Genomic DNA, 20,658 nt, shown 5'->3' with positions numbered 1-20,658 from the left:
TCTGATGGTGTTTCCTGCTTGGCAGGGGGTTGGACTCGATGGCCCTTGTGGTCTATTCCAACTCTATGATTCTATTCTATGATTCTAATAAACACACTGGCTTCCCACCTTGGTATGATTCTTTGGCTACCTTCACCCAAACTCAATTGGACATTTGTCTACAACACTAGCTCACCATACTCTACAGTACTGTCACCGTATAGCGCAAAACCTCCAGTTTTACTGCTGATGGCGTGCACTGAGCTAATATATCACTCTCGTGCAGAGACTGCTGAATCTAGCCTTGCCATTATACCCACTGCTGCACGTACACACATTCCTTAGAGAAAGGGAGCGTGCATGAGTCATGCTTTAGGCCTTTGACCTCAGACTATTTATAACCACTCAGTGCAGCTGGGATTTTTCTCTAAACAGACTCCAGACATGGGAGATGGGCTCTTTGAGGCATGGCCCAAGCACTTAGTGCAATTACACCCATTTTTCCAAATGGCTGGTAGCAGTGGTAGCAGTGTACTGTGCAGGGGGGTGAGTGTTGGATCTTGGGTATATGGTAACTGCTGGATCACCAAGGATGGATTCCCAGGTTTCAGAGCAAGTTCATGACGACAGATAAAGTGCATTTTTATTCAGACACGGTCCACTGTTAATTATTCTAGCTTACAACCACAGGATTTAGAACAGGGGTCAGCAAACTTTTTCAGCACGGGGCTGGTCCACTGCCCCTCAGTCCATGTGTGGGGCTGGACTATATTTTGAAAGAAAAAGAAATGAACGATTTTTGCCCGCCCGCAAAGAGGCCTGAAGATTTACCTGTCCCAGTTGTTGTCCCAATAGCTGCAGTTGGGCTTCTCTTGCCAGCCAGATGCCGTGGCAGGGTAGGAGGCTGCGTTGGCCAGTGAAGACAGAAGCAGCAGCCCCGGCAGAGGAGCCGTGGAGGAGGTAGGGGAACCAGGGTGTCGCTGGAGCTTTTACCCACCACCTGGTCTGCTTCCTGAGAGGCACTGTGGAGAAGACAGAGCTGTCCGTCAATCCGCAAGCGGTGGCTGCGGCCATCGCAACAACCTGCCTGAACACCATGGGAGAAATGAAGAGGGGAGGGAGGGAGGCGACGACCATGAAGAAAGTGTGTGAGGAAGTGGCACAGAAAAGGAAGGAAGGACTGAGGGAGAGGAAGAGCAGGAGGAAAACGCAGCAGCAGCTGGCAGCCGGTGTCACACGCCTCCTTCACAGTAGTGCCCTGCTGAGGTGGGCAGGCGGGCGAGCCGACTCCGCTGTTGAGTGACCAGATTGCTCCGTCCCTGAGGAGAAAAGCACCGCCGTGTGAGGGAGAGGGAAAGAACGTGTCTGCTGGTGATACAGCGATTCCCGGACCATCCACGGGCCGGATCTAGAAGGCAATTGGGCCTGATCCAGCCCGTGGGCCTTGGTTTGCCGGCCCATGGTTTAGAATATCTTCTAAGGGTGTAACATCTACAACATAAAACTTCTAATAAATTATGAAGCGTTTATATTATAAAAAGTCTGCACACATGTACAGTGGTACCTTGGGTTAAGTACTTAATTCATTCTGGAGATCTGTTCTTAAGCTGAAACTGTTCTTAAGCTGAAGCACCACTTTAGCTAATGGGGCCTCCCGCTGCCGCCGCGCCGCCAGAGCACGATTTCTGTTCTCATCCTGAAGCAAAGTTCTTAACCTGAGGTTAGCGGAGTCTCTAACCTGAAGCGTATGTAACCCGAGGTACCATTGTACATTTGTTTAATTTTGTTATCGGTTTTCTGGCCTGTGTGAAACAGCAATCCGTGTGTGCGGACAGGCTAAATCTTATCAAAGAGATCTCAGAATGCACTCCCAGTTGCTTTTAGATGAGACTATATATTTGTAAGTACCCAGGGAACGCCACAATAAAGCAATGAAGATTTCTGTCAGGTCACATGAGTCACAATCTAATAGCCAGGAAACGAAACTTTTTAGTACGAGTACACACCCTCTTTAGTCACATATTAGCCTAATCCTGGGTTGATTACTACTTCCCAGTATTGGCACCATGGATGGAAAACAATGAACAGATGTACACCATATTAGATACAGCAGATATATTGTTATAGAGAGTGGTTCATCTAACCAGGAGGTTGTTGCTCCGGAGCTGGTTTAATTGATTTCCCTTCCATTGATTCCACAACGAGACAGTCTGTTTTAAGGGAAACACACTACAGGACAACCACGAAAAACACCCCTACCTTTTGGCCTGCCATCATGAGCCCTCATTTTTTCTTCCCTGCCTGAAACTTATAAGCTCAATGCTGACCTTCAAATAATTATTTAGACTTTAGCCTGATATCAGGTAATAGTACTGAGCTATAAAACAGCAAATACATATAAGACAGCAAAATATACGGTACTCCCCCCTCATTTAACCCAAGAAATAAGGTGTTTGCTAACACTGCCAAATGAAAATTATTTTGAGAATCTTGGTTTTACAACTTGACTATTTTGTTATTTTACTGTTTTGTTGTTTATTTGCATTTATTGTTATTTAGAAAGATGGAATGTAAGGATTAGAAATGAATAAAACTGCAAAATACAAGGAAAATTAACAGGAAAAAGACAACACTTTTGATGTTTCAAGAGGTATTTCAACACAATGTTTAATATGAAAGTTACATTCAATTACACAGTACAACTTTACATAGCAGCCATTCTCTCAGTTACTATATTAGACTCTTCTTTGGCAGTACATTTTAAATACCACAAACGTCTCCTCAGTTTTTTTTAGTACTTTAAGGATGTTTTCTAAGGTGTACCAACTACAAAACTCATAATTTTAAAGTAGTAATATCCATTAAAGCAACAATCAAATTTGCATTTTCTTTATATTTTATATCAGTAGTAGGAAAACAAATGCCAGTAGCAATATGAAAAATTATTCCCTAAATTAGCAAATACAAATATTTAAATCAATTTAACTAATGCAGCCGTAAGTTATGAACAGTAACTCAGAAACATTATAGTGGACCAGAGAATCACAAATCTAACTCCGTGTTGTTATTCCTATTCCCAAAATGGAATTATTTTTGCACAACAAGATGTGGGAAACTGGCCCTGAAGAAACAAAGGCAGAATGCTGTTTGTTACATTGAATGTGAACCTGCAGTATGTGATATTTAGTAGACATCAAGCAACAGCACTTCTAGTAGACAGGTTGATGCAATTTTGTAGAAAATTAAGAAAATGTTTAAATGGCATGAACTGATAAATAGGATAGTCCTCAGATGGTTTCAAAGAAAGGGATGGTTTCAAAGATGGTTTCAAAGAAGAATGAAAGTAGAAGAAAGCTTAATGAGAGATGTAATCTTGATTGGTACAGCAAGTTACTAATTAAATGCCAAGTATCTGCCTACTTCTGTGGGTTGAAAATGGTGTGAACTGTATTGTGAAATATCTGAGATTAGCTGCACTTCACAGTACTAGGACAAGAAAGATTTGCAAATGAAGACTTTTCTGTTTCCCTGAGTGCTGGCAACATTTGCTTAAAGTTTTGTAATTGTTTTAATATTCCAGTGAACGCGTAATATTGAAGGGCAAGGTATGCTTTAAAATGGATACACCACCTTCATACCTTTGATAAAGCAACTTATGAAATTAATTTACATTCAGATGAATTTAATTTCACATTCATAATGAGGGTTTAGCTTAGAAGCATAATTTCATCATCACTTTACCAAATATATTAACAAATGCTTATTTTAGTCCCTTTAACATAATTACAATAAAGCATGTAATGCATGTATCAGCATTTTATTTAGTATCAAAATGAATTCCGAAACCCCATTATTAATTGGCCGGTAGATAAGAGCACACAAATAGTCTACTATATAAAATGTTGAAAGAATGTTGTCAGAAACCTTTGTACTATACACCACGTGTTTTTGGTACTGGTGGGCAGTTTTCTAAAAAGTGACAACACTGAAATAAAAAAGGAAAAAGGAAAACACCTCTTGGCTTTAATTATTCAAATCCAAGTGTTCCACAAAAATATTGCACACACACACACAAAAACTTGCGGCACAATTCATCCATATACAAGTACTTTTAAGCCCCATTGATTTCAGTGGAGAGATTTAAATAGATTAAAACATTTCCTACTGAAGGAAATGGGAAATAAAAGTGCTCAAGTTTGGCTGGATTCTGCCCAGTCTTTTTTTTAGGAAGTGAAGGTGCTAGATATATCAATATTGTGGGGGAAAGGAAATACATGCTAAAGAAATAGTATTATTTACATTGACAGTTATAAAAATAGGAAAGCATAATATCCAGTACATTTAAAGAACAGGCTAGCAATTCTGTTTATCTAGACTTCTTGTTTTAACACTTTTTCCAGTTGAAGCTAGCATGACACCCATCTAGCCAATACCCTTCACAAATTCTAGTCTGCTTGTGCATTACAAATGCTATGCCAGAAAAATGGCAGAACCAAAACCTTCTCCCTCAAATTACCGTAAATCACAACAAAAGCAGTTGTTTCCAGTCTTTTGCAACACTTTAAAAGAGGAAATATTTATCTGCGCAGATGTTTTAGTGCAGCACTGTAAAGTACTTGCTTAGAAAATTAAGTACCTCTAATGCTACATTTTATTATATATACATGCCTTTCAAGAATTGTGCAGTCCCTATGCACACAATTTTTAATGTTTTTCTCTTTTTTTATTTTAAAAAAAGATTTTCTTGATTTAAAAAAAATGTTTTTCTAGGCCTAAACAATTCAGCAATAACTCAGCAAACTACAGAAGACAATAATGACTTTAAAACCAGTCAAATAAATTTCCAATAATTTCTTTTTTTTCCTTCTTAGTTGTATATATCCTATGCAAACATATCCCTTGTAACCTAAAATCTTATGAATCTTTACCAAAAAGCAATTTCCATTAAGCTCAGCAAGGCCTACTGCATATGCTTGTAGGCTTAGGCTGTAAAGGCTACGGCAGAAGGATCACAGATATTTGTACAGATATTTTGTTTGCATCTGCTTACTACAGAGATGTTCAGAGGCAGGACTAAAATAACTTCAGAAGAGTGTTCCCGTCTGCCAACAAGCCTGTTATAAATATTCCATGTTTATATCTTGATCCTGTCTTTAAAATTTCCTACGAATTATAGTCTTGTTCAGATTGATTTGCTATCTATTGCCTTCATTACATGAGGAACTAAAGTATGCTTGTTTTACTTTGGAAGTAAAACAAACAAACAAAAATCATCTTAAGACATGTGCACATTTATAATGCTAATTTGCTTCCACAAAACCTGAGGCAACATGCCACTTATCAACAAGACATAGTGAAGGGAGAGGGGAACGGTTAATCATTAATATTATCTACACATAGTAAATTCCTGCACTCTGCTAGGATGGTTACACAGCTCAAACTCAAAAATGCAGTTATTTGCAAAAGTCTAAAACAGACAGGTCATGAGGCCACTTCCTGCCTAATCAGCTATTTGGAACTGCTGATGTTAGCTACAGGTCAGAAGGTCGCTTCCTGCCCAGCCAGAAACTGCTGTTAACTGAAAAACCACTAGCAAGATGTTTCCTGCTTTGCTTCTGCTTTTTAAGTAATGATACGAAGGAAATGCTTTGCTAGCAAAAGAAGACACGTGTACAAGGAGTTGGGAGGGGGTGCTTACTGAGCAGAGAAAATGCTTAACCAGCAGGGGAAGTGCTTAGCTAGCAGCCTTAGCCAGCAAATATTGATATGCCCTAAAAGGAAATAAGTTGAAAACTCGCCAGCTGATTGGAGATGTTTTGGGGGGAGGTATGGGAGGAGGGTGAATGCTTTTAGGTATAAAAATGCTTGCTGAACATGGTAAAGGTACAGTCAGATTTTAGAAACTATATATTCTGCTGACTGTCACTGTGCACAGATTTGCAATAAAACTCTTTTCTCCAAAGAGGAAACTTTCCTGGAACTTTTTTTGTTCTCTTCTCGGCCCTGGGGACGCGGGTAAGCAATTCTCTGGCAAAGTAAAAGGCATAAGCCTACAATAGAACAGGTGAAAGATTATATCAGTAGGAAAAAACAAACTGAAGTAAAATCTGTCAACATTAAAATGTTTCATTCTCATATTTACATTTTTTCAATACAATTGAAACTGAGTGGCAATTGCAACCTTTGTATAATACAAGTACTTTAAAGCATATTAACTTTCCATATTTTCTATAAAGTCATGCTCCACACACTCTTCCAGTAGTTTCAGTGTCCTTGTTCCACTGCCGGTTGGATAGTCCAGTTTGAAATCCTTTGAGCTATGTGTATTCAGTGCCTTGCTGCTTTCAGTTTTAAAAGCACAGCTTAGTATTCTGAAGAATGGCATTAACTGTGTGATGCTTGAGATAGAACGAAGGTCCAAAAGAGGGAAGCTATAGTGCTTTGTTGCTCTCTCATTGGTAGTTTGATCCTGTAAGAACACAAAAAATTAAAGTTGCAAATACACATTTACAGGAATTTTGTTTCGTATATAAACTGAAACATGTATTGAATACTGGGATTTTAATTTTAATTCAGCAGTTTTTAACATTGTACAATTAGTTTATTTTACCAAAGCTTAGATAAGCTTAGATTCGAGGACCCAATCCCCGCTTGAGGGAATGAAGACACGTGGACACAGTATATTAGGTTAATGGGGGCAAGAAAAGGCCACAACTTTATTGATTACAGCATGTGAGAAGGTATTGGCTTAGGCACTGGACCACAGCAAATTTGACTCCACCCACTCGGAGAGGGGTGAGTCTAATGAGGGGTTAACCACCAGTAGGGGGAGCCTGTTGATGCAAATACAACTATAAGCTCTCCCCTGATGTCACCGAGGGTTGTGCCATGACCCCCCACCACACAGGGCATCGGACAGGATCCACAACCGCTGGATTCCTTTAACAGAATACCCATAAGTGAAGAGGTAGGCGATGGCCTCACCTTGCCCTTCCATACACCAACAACACATTCCAATGCCTAACCGCCAAATACCAAGAAAGTTCTGAAGCGCAATGGCGGGGAGAGCTGGCACGGCTACATTTGAGCGGCTAAACCCCCCCCCCCGCGGTGGCACCCGATTGGGTGCCCAACTGGTAGGCGTGGTGCGCCAGCGATGATAAGAGGGCAGGGGGCAGAATGCCCCCTGCGTGACGCGGGAATTGTCTCACGCTCACAGTCCCTCCCCTCCGGAAGGAGGAGAGGCTTTCTCAAACATTTTGGCTCCTGAACGCCGCAAACCTGGAAGTGACTGTTCCGGTTTGCGAACTATTTTTGGAAGCCGAACGTCTGGTGGGGCTTCTGCAGCTTCCAATTGGCTGAAGGAGCAAAAAAGCGGCTTCCGGCACGGACCACCATGGCGCTCATTTGTGCCCATGCCAGCGGAGTCGCTTCGCGTGGCTAATTGAGGATGATATGGGAGTAATTACCCTCACAAAACTCCCCCAGGGCCGGGGGAGGCTAGCTTCACCCGCAGATCGTGCAATACCTCCCACCCGTTCCGAAGGAATGCGGGGGGCAGAGGGCGCTGGGTGTTATGCACCGTGCATAATCGACAACTTTCCAAAGCCAAGGCCACAAGTGGAAGTACTCCTTTTAAGGTGATATTTGGACTTAATTAACAGGCATGCTCTGAATTAGGGGAGATAGAGACTGATTCAGTTGGCAGGTTGTCTTGAGGGCTAAGGTTTCGATCTGGAGAAGGACTTCTGTCACAATTGGAATGGTATGTGGGGGGGGGTGAGCCTCCATTTTTTACTCTCTTGATATACTTGCTGTTTTATTTGGCAAATCTCCCCCGAAGTGATAAATTATTTGAAAACGCAAGCGGGATTTAAAGACCATTTGATTATTTCTATGGGTTAACTAAAGGATGGAACTGTGTAGAATCTTGATTAGGATTTGGCAACGACCCTAATTGGAACAATAAAAAGAATTCTTGACTAGATTTATCAGGATTTTGGGAAGAATCTGCTCATTAACAGTTGGAGTGAGATCACAGTACAAAATCTTGGATATCTGCCCGGGGTTAATGGCGGGATGCCAGACTTCTTTGTCTTGGAGTGATGCACTGAAAATTACCCTTGTGTGCAGAAACGAAACCAACAGAGAGTTGCTGAGACTTTTGGATGACAACAGGTGGAAGTAAGAAGAAGCTCAGAAAATATTCTACGCAGAATAACACAGGATTAACCCTCTTGCTAAATTAACGGATGGACTATTTAAAGGCGAAAAAGTTGTCGGATCAGTGACTGACAAAATAAAAGAAGATTAACCAAAGAATTGTACTATTTGGACTAAGTTCTATTGCAGGACATTAGATCATTATGGCCCGAACCTCAGAGCATGGGAAGCCACACAAAGTTATGTGATTTGGTATGGAATAATTGGTTATTTTATTTGGATTATATTATAATTTGGAATTGTATTAATGTGGCCTATTGGATTGTAAAAATAGAAAATTAATAAAAACATTATTTTAAAAAACCACAATTGGCTGAAGGAGCTTCCTGCAGCCAATCAGAAGCTGCGCTTTGGTTTCTGAACGTTTTGGAAGTCAAATGGACTTCCGGAACGAATTCCGTTCAGCTTCCAAGGTACGACTGTACTTCCCTTTTTTTACTATGCTTGGGCATGGATTGTGCTAGTTGCACCATATGCTAGGCCACTATTCTGACTTGGAAGGCTTATTTATATTGTTGTCAAGGAAGAAGCATGATACAAATATACTATATAAAAATATAATCTGGACAGTCAGGACATTTAGGTTTCAAAATGTAGCTAGGTAATCCTTCTAAACAAACTATGAAATCATTAGAACTATGAAAACCAACTGAAATTTAGACTTTACCCCATATTTCCGCTTTATTAAGTCCACAATTCTGACAATATGCGGTTTGCATTCCTGATGATTTTCCATTAGATCTGAGGATGTCGTGCTGTAAGCCTGTGTGTCCACCTCTGGAACAAAGGCCCACCTGTACCTGGAAACAAAAGCATTTTGATATCAGGAAGCATACACAGGAGGAAACTATTTTGAGAACATTGGTTAAGAAAGAAAAGAATAAACATTCTTGCCCAACTATTGTCAACAAGCAGCTTTATTTAAGGAGAAGGATGGTATCTCAGCTCCCTCTTTTCCTGATTGTCATTTGGCAGAGCAGAACCTATATACTGAGATTTTCTCCACATTCATCCAGATATGCTTGTCATTTTGAGACGCTTTTCAGAAATTCTATTGTACCACAAGGACAACACTAATGTTTCGATTGGTTTGAAACACTGAAATGAAGCACCAATGTGCAACATCTAGTTTGAGACTGCAGTAGTTACTTTGATGTAGCAGGCCTCATTTGTTTTCTGCAAGAGTGCTTAACCTGCAGCCTGGATGCAGCTGCCCAGCTATGGGAAATGGCCTGTCCGCCCCTACAGGCTTATCTGCTGATTTGATTGAGATAAAGTATTCTCCCTGATCTTTAGACGGCAATCTCTACAGACCAGCCAGAGTACTTTATCTCTTGATCTCAGGAAATAAGATCCCTCTGGCTGCTCTTTCAAGAGTAAAATGCAGTATTTCCCCTCAACCCAGCAATGGATGCGATATGCTGCCTTTTTACTTTGTACAGATGCTTTTGTGGTTAGAACCCCTTTCTATGGGAAACCGTTGTCAATCAAGTTATGCCAGTTCACCACTGTTCTTTATGGCCCTTTCACTTAAGAAAACAATTTTATTCTGGGAAGCCACTCTCATGTAGAAAATTGTGAGGTTCTCTATACAGTCCTTGTATGTGACAAGTGTTAATGTCTATTCCACTGTGGTGAAAACCTATTCCTGGTTAAGGAATGAGTTAATGCTCCATAAGTTGGTAAAAAAAATGTTGTTTTCCCACAGGATGCAGCTACAGACAACTTGTGACTGTCTTAGTCTTTGTGCTGTGCAGCCTTAGCATGTAGTTCTGGCCTATATCAGAAGCATTCTGCATGGAGAAATATTGTGGAGAAGAGACAGAAGACTGAAGTTGCAGGAGTTTGGTGGCCTTGGACTTGCTGAGAACTTTAAGCAAGGACTCTGAAAGCTGAAAACCTTCTCTGGGCTCAGAGAGAGAAGCCATCTTGAAGTAACTGTGTATAGTGTGTTTTGTATTTATTAAGTAAAGCAACCTCTGTTACACTTTGGCTGCTGTGGGAAATTGAATCACTTTACTGAACTTCTGACAGCACAAAATCACCCAACAGGTTATTGGGCACAATCATTCAACTCGTTTCGGTTCAGCACACATGACCAATGGACAGCACCATCTCTCTTCTTTCACGCCATCAGGGTGGGAGCAACTAATGTAGGTTTGGCAGTGAACTGTCAGGACATTAGTGGGGTGCCTGTTCTTATTGCAGCACCATAAACTAAACTATCACACCACGAAGGCAAAAAGGCACCCACCACATTTTCTACTTATGAATTAAAAAATAATAACAAAAAAACCGCAGGACTGCTTTGCATCTTGCAGATGAAGAGTGTACTCAGTTATCACATACAGCCACCAAAAGGGAGGTACCCAAAGAAACTAAACAAAATCAATAAATGAAACACAGAAACCATCAATCCCCAGGAGTCAATAAACAAATCTATGCAGCAAAGAGAAGAAAGGCTTACTGAAAATGTGAAGTCTCCAGGTGGCAATGCGACACTAGGAAGGCAGGATACAATCTGGCCTCCCTGTGCATGGATGGCTCACAAACAGAAAAAAGGCCAGGGGGAAAATGCAGCAAAGGGATGTACAAGGGCTACCTGATGACCTTCACATGCTCTTGTGTCTCGGCATGCTGCGCTATCTGACTGTCATAGGAATAAAAATAAGCATGCTTACATCTGAAACAATTGCATCTTGTCAGGTGGGAAAGAAAGTGCAGTGTCCAAGAATTTGCAGGCTGATAAATACAAGGAGAGCTCATTCTGCTGTATGTCACCAAGCAATGGGCCATTGCCCTCTGATGTTTTCTGTTTACTTATTTTACTGTTGTGCCTGAGAAATTAATAAATATGAAAATTAAGGATCGAAACACATACAGAGCTAGCTATATTTACTCTTGGATTTTTAAAGAAAAGGTAAATGCTGAATAAGAAGCAAACCAAAAATGACTTACAAATTTATATCCTTGCAGTTATATCCCACCTTTCTTCCATCATGTACCTGAGGGAGACCCTGGGGTTTTTCTAGGAGGTCTCCCATCCAGCCACGTACCAGAAACCTGTTTTAACTTCAGCAAGTTGGTGGCTTCATGTGCTTTCTTACCATATCCTGGGTGAAGCCCTGTCTAACAGGTGCATACATATAGATCTGATGCCCACTTATGGGGAAAAGGCGGGAGGTGATTTTAAAGGGGAAAATGGCAAGCTGGGAAAAGGCCAAAGAGCTCCCTACTCAATATCACAGTTGTTTTTCATAAAAGGAAAATGAGAGAGCTGGGACTTTGTGTGTAACCTGCAGCTTGCTTCTATGAGGTAGCAGCTATTAGAAATGCTATTTATAAAACAAATGTGCTATATCTGAAAAGACTTTGGAAGGTAGTTATCGAGCCCCAGAGGTTCTGCTCCACAGGGACAGGTCCACTTTGGCCCAAGGACTTTATCCCATGTAAGCAAATAGTTGATATTCAAGTAAAATGCTAAGCCAGAACACTTTATCGGCAATAGCAGCATCCATTATAGCATTCAAATTTATGATGATGTGAAATTTGATCTTTTATCAAATATTCCAACCCATCCAGCAAAAAAGGGGCACATCACTATTCTATCCCACATATCTTACTTTTCAGCTTTCAGAAATACAACTTCTGAATAAGGAGCTATTCCACTACAAAATCTTTTGTGTATCTGCAAGCTTTGGCTTCTCTTTTCCTCCCTTGAAATTACTGGCCTGGTTTGAGACAAATGTTCATTCCCTGAAGTGACTGCAATATACAAACTATGATCTGCATTTGTGAATGAGCCACCACAGTCTAGTAACACAGACAGAACTCTCAAAGTCATTTCAAGTACATTTCTTTTTCAATTTAGTCTGGCCACACATGTCAGCTGTCATCAGGTGCTGAGTTATCAGATGCTGAGGGAAAAATATATATAAATACATGCGTGAACCAGCCCATTGTCTTCCCTACAACGATCCTCATCCTATTTATTTGTGTAAAGCTGGGAACACAAATTACCTCACATCAGGGTCAGACTAACAATCCATCTAGCCCTGTATTGCATATTGAGGCTGAAAGTGGCTCTGCAGATTGTGCTCTCCCCCCCCCCATCCCAATTATTTGCTATTTGATCCTTCTAACTGGAGATGCTAGGGACTGAACCAGACTTCTGCAAGGACAGCAAGAACTCTACCACTGAGCTATGGCTCTTTCCCAAAGCAAGCAGACTTATGAAACAGGTCACAAGGTCGCAAGCAACTACAACTGCCACACTGAATGGTCTCACCAAGGATCATCTGTTTATTATGTACAGCAAAAAAATCTTACTTTGCTGGTTCCTCCTCTTCAGCTAAATCTTCCTCTAGCTGTATAAATGCTTGAATCTGGGTTGCAGAATTGAAAGAAGAAACCAACAAGGTATTAATATATACAATTCAATATTAAATCAGCTTTACATTACATTATGCATATAGGAACTATCTCAAGACTCAACTGTCAACAGTTTACTGAAATTTCCTATTAGTTACACCAGCAGTGGGAAAACCTTTTGGCTTGGTGCGCTGGATTTTTATCTGCCCCCCCCCCCAATAAAAGTGCTATAGGTCTGTTCATGTGGGTTATTCCTTTTAACCTTTTCAATAATGAGATGATTAGCTTCTTTAATCTGCTTGCTAGTGCTTTATTGCAAAACGGCTTCCTCAGCCATTCTATTTAGGGTTGTTTGGCTAAAGTAAGAAGAAAGAGAAGTGCAAAATATAATGGAAATGACATATATATAATGGGAACAACCCTCTGAGGGCTGGCTTTTGGAGCTATAAATTTGGTGCTACGTTTGGACTTGGATTAGGGTCTTATCTTTAGGGTTCAATCCTGGTGAGAATTTGGGCTTTCAGATTGAAAATCAGCTGATAATGTAAAACCTTACACTATAAATTTTCTTTTCTGCAATGTTACTCTTATTCTTCAACAAACAACTCTTTACTTTACTCTTGATCTGAACTGGTGATTAACTGGGCTACTCCATTTCCCCTCAAGGCCTAGAGTCTATAAGTCTGGCGGTCTAGAGAGCTACCTACACAGGAATCTATTATGATTCTGCTAAAATAAGGCACCTTCCCAGAAAGCAAGGCCTCAAATGATGTTTCTTTACTGCTTAGCATTGAGTTCTGTGAAGTAGATTGACCTGCTCTAGCATGAAATGATCTGTGGGAAGGTCCATTTTGCTTACTGCTGGGTTTTGGTGTGCAAAGCCTCTTTAGGCCAAGCCCCATCCTTATTCGCCCCAGATATGATGCCAGGTACGTGGGTGGCACTGTGGGTTAAACCACAGAGCCTAGGGCTTGCCAATCAGAAGGTTGGAGGTTCAAATCCCCACGAAGGGGTGAGCTCCTGTTGCTCGGTCCCAGCTCCTGCCAACCTAGCAGTTCGAAAGCACACCAGTGCAAGTAGATAAATAGGTATCACTCCAGTGGGAAGATAAACGACGTTTCCATGCGCTGCCCTGGTTCGCTAGAAGCGGCTTAGTCATGCTGGCCACATGACCCGGAAGCTGTACACCGGCTTCCTTGGCCAATAAAGCGAGATGAGCACCACAACCCCAGAGTCGTCCACGACTGGACCTGATAGTCAGGGGTCCCTTTTTATGATGTCAGCTGCAGGGTGGGTGGCCATGGCTTCCTACAAATGGGCTTGCAAGCCGAATGCCAAGACCTGGGGGGCCAAGTATGGACTACAGAATGGAGATTTCCCTGAGATTTTGAAGGCTATTGTCTCATCTTGTTTCTAAGGACCATTTACCAGCTCTGTCACCATGATCGGCCATAATGAAGTTAGGTGCTGAGGGGAAATTCTTAGCAAAAGAACCCTGAAGAACAGAAACATCTGGGCAGCTACTACAGAAGTCTGTCCAACACGCAGGTTGTCAGTCAGTCGCTCTAGAATAAAATTTACAAAAAGATTTAAGACACTTTTGTATTGAACTGTCATGAATCAGGAGCACTAAAACGTATCTGGCTGGCTTAGTTATATCATCCTGGGACTGAACAAGCTTCTTACCCATTGGAAAATTATTACACTTATGAACTTGGATAACAATTACAGTTGCAAAATAATGTCAAACTGCATAATATGATCATAATGCTCAGTCCCAGTTAGTAACCTGGCAGCCATATTCGGCACTAATACAAAAGCGTCTTCAGAAGGCAGCCTACAAGTAATAATAATAATAATAAGAAGTGTGATTTGACTCCAACATAGAGGTTACCAGGGATACCAACATAGAGGTTACCAGGGATAACTGTATGTTGCAAGCATATAAGGAATACCAGTTGCCCACTCAAAATGTGTCCAAGAATCGACAGACGCAGCAGTGGCAAAAAAGAAGGCAAAGTTTATTGCTGAGCAATAAAGACCCATTGGAATATTTTCCAGAGCCTGGGTCCCGGAGCCCCTTGGGCATTGGGTTTATATACCTGATTACAAACAGCGTTAGATATTACATATTCATATATTGCAGCAAAATCAAGCCAATGAGTGGGGCAAGAGCCCTTCCTATGCCCATGTAAAGAATACTTCTGCTTTTCCATATTGTGCATCATGATGCCCTTTACCCTAATTTTCAGCTCTAAAGAGGAAAAGAAACCTATTTGACAGTTGAAGCCTGAGTAACCCACCCCCCATCTGTTATTGGGCTAGAACATTGCATTCTGTGGCAGACTTCTCTTTCCTGTCCCCCATCACATGAGCATGAGAAACAGTCTGGGTAAGGTTCCCTATAGAAAAATGCCAACACATCAGATTTATTGTTGCCTTCAAGCACAATAGCCGGCCAGAGAGAAATAGGGCAAAGGTAGACTCTGGATTCCTGAGATTTAGCCACTTGTGGCCCTACTGAAGCCTTAGTGATTTAAGCATCATTAGGATACATGGATATATAGAAATCATCATTAGGATACATGGTTATATAGAAATCATAAAGGTAAAATTCTCCCAGGTGGTCTTGCCACAAGGCTAGGGTCACAGCTAGTATACCAGTCTAAGCAGGTTGAAGGAACCTTGTGCTCCAGAAGCAACTTGTGCCTTTATCTTTAATGATGGACCAAGGATCATCCTTAAGCGGCAGGCTTGTCCCTCCAGGGTGTGCAAGGCTGTCTAACATAGGACAAACACCTCTCCCTTGAGCAGAAGAATCACTGATCCACATTACCTCTGTTTTGTCTGGACTCAGCTTGGGTTTATTGGTCCTTATCCAGTGTATTAGTGAAATTATAAGCACTGATTTAGTACTTCCACTGCTTTACTCAGATTTGATGAAAATGGGACTAAGAGATGGGTGCCACCGGTTTATTGATGACAGCTCATCCCAAACCTCCAGAAGACCTCACTCAGTGGTTTTGTGTAGATATGAAATAGAATGGGGGGCGAGGGAGAAACATGCTTGACCCCTTACTACGGGGTGGAAGACTATTCCCCCAGAACCACCTCCAGAGATTGTCTATCTAGATAGGGATGGAACTGCTGCAACACAGTGTCTCCAATTTCCCCTCCAGTCAGACTATTCTGAAGGGTATAGAGCTCTGTCTCTAAAATCAGAAGATGAATTTGCATCCCTCAGATTTAGAGAAAACTCAACAGACAGACCCTCATTCTGTGAGCAATGCACCTTACTGCCAACTTGGAACCTTGACTTGGCTCCGTTCATCTGTAATATCAAATCATAATTTGGCTTTTGCATAAGCAAGCATCAGGCTCATTTCCCCTCCCCGTCCCCCTTCCTGCATGCTCCAATGCCCTCCCCTGCATGGCAGATCATAGTTTGTTGTTGCATTTTAACTGGCAAACTATGCTTTGTGATTGCCCTCCAAATCAGAATTTCAAACCTGTTTTATCCTGATTTGCAGTTCTGCTTTCCATTTCATATGATTTGGTGTAAAAGAGGAAGTGCAGGAGGATATGGTTCTGTGGATTGTTTATGTAACACAATGGTTTGTTGTTGTTAAACGAACTGAGCCTATGTGTATGCATGCTTCTTTCCATTCACATCTTTTACTGAACATCTGTGAACAATGCAAACTTTAACACTCACCTTGTATTAAAGGAAGGTAAAGGTGATATTGATCAATTTCTCCACTGAAAACTGCAAAGGCCTGACGCTTTAACAACATTGCCTTTTGCTCAAAACTTGGAAAAAGTTTTAAAGAACTGCTCTGCATAGCTGTAATCAAGAACAGAATTGCTATTAACATCAAATTGCTTTGGTATATAAAAACAGCTGCTACCTTGATAAAAAGTTTAATTGGTTGTTTTCTTCTTGATTTGAACTTTCTATTAAAAGTAATGGGATAATAATTATGAAAAAATACTTACTCATCAAATCTTTAAACATAGTTTTCTCATGTGTCAGAAGATGATCGATAATGGCTCGCCAACTGAAGAAATTTAACAATTAAGTAAAGTTTAGTGTAATTTAAGTTTAAATCCTCTAGCACCTTGTGTGAAGCAAACACAAAGGAAGATGACATTTCTTTCAAAGTCAACCAGGTGCTGGGCAGTAAAATTGTGCAAATCTTGTGCTTAGTTTATGATGAATGCAGATATTGACAACTCCAAGCTGCACAGTTTATCGCAATTTCCTACACATGACAGTCTAACTTCTCTTTAGAAAATTTCATATTGCTATTGAAACAGTCCTGAGGGACAACTTTAGTTTTTTACCATGCCTTGCACATCTTTAAAATAATGTATTAGAATAGATGCAGATGTATTGTAATCAAAGTTTCAGTTAAAAATACTCTCTCAACACAGTGACGATAACCTGCTCTTTTTCTAAAGACCAATGTTTTTCTGAATGAAATCACTGGAAAATTAGCAACTTTAGAGAGATTCCAAATTAAAAGTACAACTTCATTGTAATCTACTGGAGTTTATCCATTTGTACATTCAGAAGCCAACAACAAGACTGCCCGAGTCATACACCTTACTGAATGCATGAAGTATCCATCTGGAAGAAAACTGGATCCATATATAGTTCTAAGACATCTTTCTTCCATGCGCGCTTGGTATAAGCATAGCCACTTAAAGAACTGAGCAACTGTGTACTAGCACGAAAGCTAGGAAGATTGTAGGCACTGTAAACAAACACACACAACAGACAAATCACTTACTTTCCAAATATGTATGTCACTCACATGCTCCCAAAACTGACAGACTTCATAGCAACATTCTACTTTAACCTTGTTGATATTCAATAAGATAATTATTGATTGAACAAAAAAATTATGTTAGTTGCAAGGAAAATTAATGTGTTATCTTTTCCAAGCTCAGATCTGGAGTCAGTACCACCAGCAAGCAGAGGAACCCTATCATGGCTGATAAATTATTATGTTCTTCTTTTGACATTTCTAACCTCTGGCAATAAGATTGCTGCTTTGCTGATTTGTATTCAAGGAGCAACCTTAAGCCAAGTCATATCTTGTAAGTCAGGACCGTCAACTGGAGAGGAGTACCTGTTTCCATAGTTGAACCTGAATTCTCATTGTACCCTCCCAAATTTCCACATACTTCCATGCCAGTCAAGCATCCATACTTCCATGCCAGTCAAGCATCCATTTCCCCACCATCAGAAAAAAAGCATCACAATTACTATGCTCTCGACTCGTTTCAATAAGGAAACGTGTGCTATCTTGGCAGTAGGTGGCAATCACTTAATGCTTGGCAGATCTATGAAGATTACAAAATAACAGTCTTGGAAGAGCTTTGACCTTGAAGCAAGGAATCTGCCCAAGTTAGGTCCCCAAGTATGGTGCGTATATTGCATGAGTTATATATAGGTGATGTAAGGAAAAATTTATTTACCTGTGATTGCGTAAGTAAGGAAACACATAATACAGCAAACGCGAGATCAAAGGCACTGCTTTCTCTTTTTCATCACTCCGGTAAACCATATCCAGCAGAGAAGCAAGAACCTATGGAGAAAGAACGTTCCATTTAAAAAAGAACAGCTCTTCTGATTTCACAGTAATCCTGAAAATTGTGAAGTGTCAAATTTCCAAAACAAAATAAAAAAATTCCTTCCAGTAGCACCTTAGAGACCAACTAAGATTGTTATTGGTATGAGCTTCCGTGTGCATGCACACTTCTTCAGATAGATTTCCAAAACATTAGCAATGCAACTGATGCATCCCCCTTTCCCTCCTCCCTGGCTGGCATAACACTGTATGCTCAAGCAGCTCTGCCTGTTAATGGAGGGTAACATGCAGAGCTTTCACTTATGGAACATATATATAGGAAGGATAGTGGCTATAGAGCGGTTTCCCTCTCAGAGTAAAAAGAAATCAGGACTCACCTCTGCAAGGATAGAGAGGGCCTGAACACTGTACACGGATGGGGCAGAGGCAGAGACCATTGAAGAAGGTACTGTTGATGTATCTGTAGAAGAAGGAACATTTTCTTTTTCTTTCATGCTCTCCCTTAAACTTTTTTCCATTAGTAGTGGGTGTTTTTTGGGGGGGTGGGAGACCGATGGTTAGAAAGTTGTTCTGAAGACATTGGGCAAGACTTATCTAGTCCGAATGTCTAGCCACATGCCTTTAAAACAAGCAAATCAGCTTGTTCTTCACCAAACAGAAGACAACAAGCATTCAGAACCCAGTGTGGGGCATTAAAAGCAAATAAAGGATGGAATACCCCTGGGTCCCCAAAGGCTTTCCTGCTCTAAAGTTCAACCTCACGGCTTTGCTCCCCCCCCCCTTAAACACATCAGCATTTAATGTGTAGTTAGAACTACAAAGACCCCAAGCTGCCTTTCCTTATGGAAAAACCAGCTGCTGGGGCCTCTTTATTTATGCACACAAAATGCAATGTGTTGCCAGTCCCTGAATTTAGCAGTTTAAAACGCCCTTTAAAGGGAAGCTGCCGGTGCCATCCCCATTTTCTTTTTGGCACCAAGTGAAAACCTTCTCAATTATATTGGCCTTTTAGCGATCCATTTTATGTTTTTATTTTTGCAAGTCACATATTTTGGCTGAAGAGTAGCTGATAAATCAAGTAAATTATTTAAAAGAGAAGCTCTATAATGGAAGGAAGAAAGTTGCTGGATATTTGTGTGATGAAATGCTTGCACAATTCTGAGGAGACTTCGCCTCTTAAAGTGTTTCAGTCTGACTTGGGAATATCAATCCATTTATCTTCTGATTCTATAACTAATTTATCTTAAAGGTCACACACACACCTCTCCAGCTTTGCTAACCTAATGACTTTTACTGTTTCCTTTTTTCTATTATCTACCTTCTAAAGAGTCTGTGTGCTGTGGTCAGTACTCAAGGGGCAGACAGAAATGAAAAGGCATATTTGAAGCATCTCTGCCCCACCTTAAGCCAAAAATAGGGTTCCAGAGGGGCTTACAAATATTAGTAATAAGACAGCCCCTGCCTTCAAGCTCACAGTCCCAAAGGCATGGGACACACATGGAAAAACGAATGGGGAGAGAGGAGGGGGAATCTCAGGTATTACTTCTCAAAGTCACATATCTTACAGTAACCATGTGGGACGGAAATAGTTCAAGTAACTTGACTGAATGAATGTCTCTAGGGAACAACTGGGGAAGAGCTAAAGGCAACTGGTCTCAGCAGATGTGATGGAAAAGCTCTGCTGTTTCTCCTCTCCAGTTCTATATTATCAGTTACCTAGCTAAATGAATTTGTGCTCCAAAATGGAAGCTGGTGGAAGAGCATTGTGTGAAACCTAAACATTCCTTATATGGCCAGTGTTTTATAATTGCCAGATCCGACGTCTTCCCTCCACCTTAAGCAGACCTGTGGGACTAAAATGCTTGTATAAAACAACAGCTAGCCCACAGAACGGTCTCCATTTTTCTTACCGCAGAAATCATCTTCAGCCATGGGCTCATCTAAAGCAACCTGAGGCTGAGCTTTCACCTCCAGATTCCTGCTCAGCCAGCTAGTTTGTTCTAGCGAAGAACCAGCAACATTCCCGACGGCTTCCAATATTTTCTGGGTTACCTCCTGAAAGGGAAAGCACAGTAAGAGAGACGAGTGATTCGTGCATATAGGCATCACTCAGGGCATTTTGTCTTATGGAAGTAATATTTGTTTTATTGTGAGAAGGGAGACAAGTGGCAAACCAAAATATCACTTTGCTCCATTTGAATTCTGTGAAGGCAGTGCATGCTACAGAGTCATTCCCCCTCCCCACCAAATACTGAACCTCTTGCTGGAGGTTCAGTGTGGCTAATGTGTGATGTGCAGTTTGCAAGGCATTTGTGATATGCCTATTGGCCCATTAGAATAATGAAATTTTCGTTTTTCTATTAAAAAGCCATCCTAAAAGTTTTGTTGGACATATTGTAGATCTATAACTACATGTTGGCTATGTTCTTTTTGGACTTGTTTTCCGGGTTCAAGGGTAAAGTACAGAAGGAAGAGCTCCACTTATGGT

The 20,658-nt window shown here is 40.9% G+C and overlaps 1 protein-coding gene and 1 long non-coding RNA gene across 3 annotated transcripts in view; one reads left to right on the top strand and one right to left on the bottom strand.

Moving 5' to 3' along the window:
• Window positions 1-6,040: 6,040 nt before the first annotated feature.
• The window catches only part of DOP1B (DOP1 leucine zipper like protein B), a 60,168-nt gene continuing 45,550 nt past the window's right edge, over window positions 6,041-20,658 (bottom strand). The window contains exons 27-37 of one of the 2 annotated variants that reach the window (XM_082220483.1): window positions 20,081-20,225; window positions 18,548-18,630; window positions 18,058-18,167; window positions 17,184-17,330; window positions 16,570-16,631; window positions 16,289-16,417; window positions 14,002-14,138; window positions 12,532-12,587; window positions 10,884-11,039; window positions 8,870-9,002; window positions 6,041-6,448 (exon numbers count right to left, since the gene is read on the bottom strand). In XM_082220483.1, the coding sequence (XP_082076609.1) occupies window positions 6,191-6,448; window positions 8,870-9,002; window positions 10,884-11,039; window positions 12,532-12,587; window positions 14,002-14,138; window positions 16,289-16,417; window positions 16,570-16,631; window positions 17,184-17,330; window positions 18,058-18,167; window positions 18,548-18,630; window positions 20,081-20,225 (1,416 nt within the window). In that variant the 3' untranslated portion in view covers window positions 6,041-6,190. Of the gene's footprint in view, window positions 6,449-8,869; window positions 9,003-10,883; window positions 11,040-12,531; window positions 12,588-14,001; window positions 14,139-16,288; window positions 16,418-16,569; window positions 16,632-17,178; window positions 17,331-18,057; window positions 18,168-18,547; window positions 18,631-20,080; window positions 20,226-20,658 lie in introns of those variants that run through there. The other variant, XR_014219113.1, reaches the window with a different exon arrangement.
• Window positions 6,604-10,192, top strand: LOC309531198. The gene is made up of 2 exons (XR_014219131.1): window positions 6,604-7,744; window positions 9,911-10,192. It is a non-coding gene; the product is annotated as an uncharacterized lncRNA (long non-coding RNA).

The sequence above is a fragment of the Podarcis vaucheri genome, assembly GCF_965113315.1.
Source record: "Podarcis vaucheri genome assembly, chromosome: 4".
NCBI lineage: Eukaryota > Metazoa > Chordata > Lepidosauria > Squamata > Lacertidae > Podarcis > Podarcis vaucheri.
This window is presented reverse-complemented; position numbering and strand designations above follow the sequence as displayed.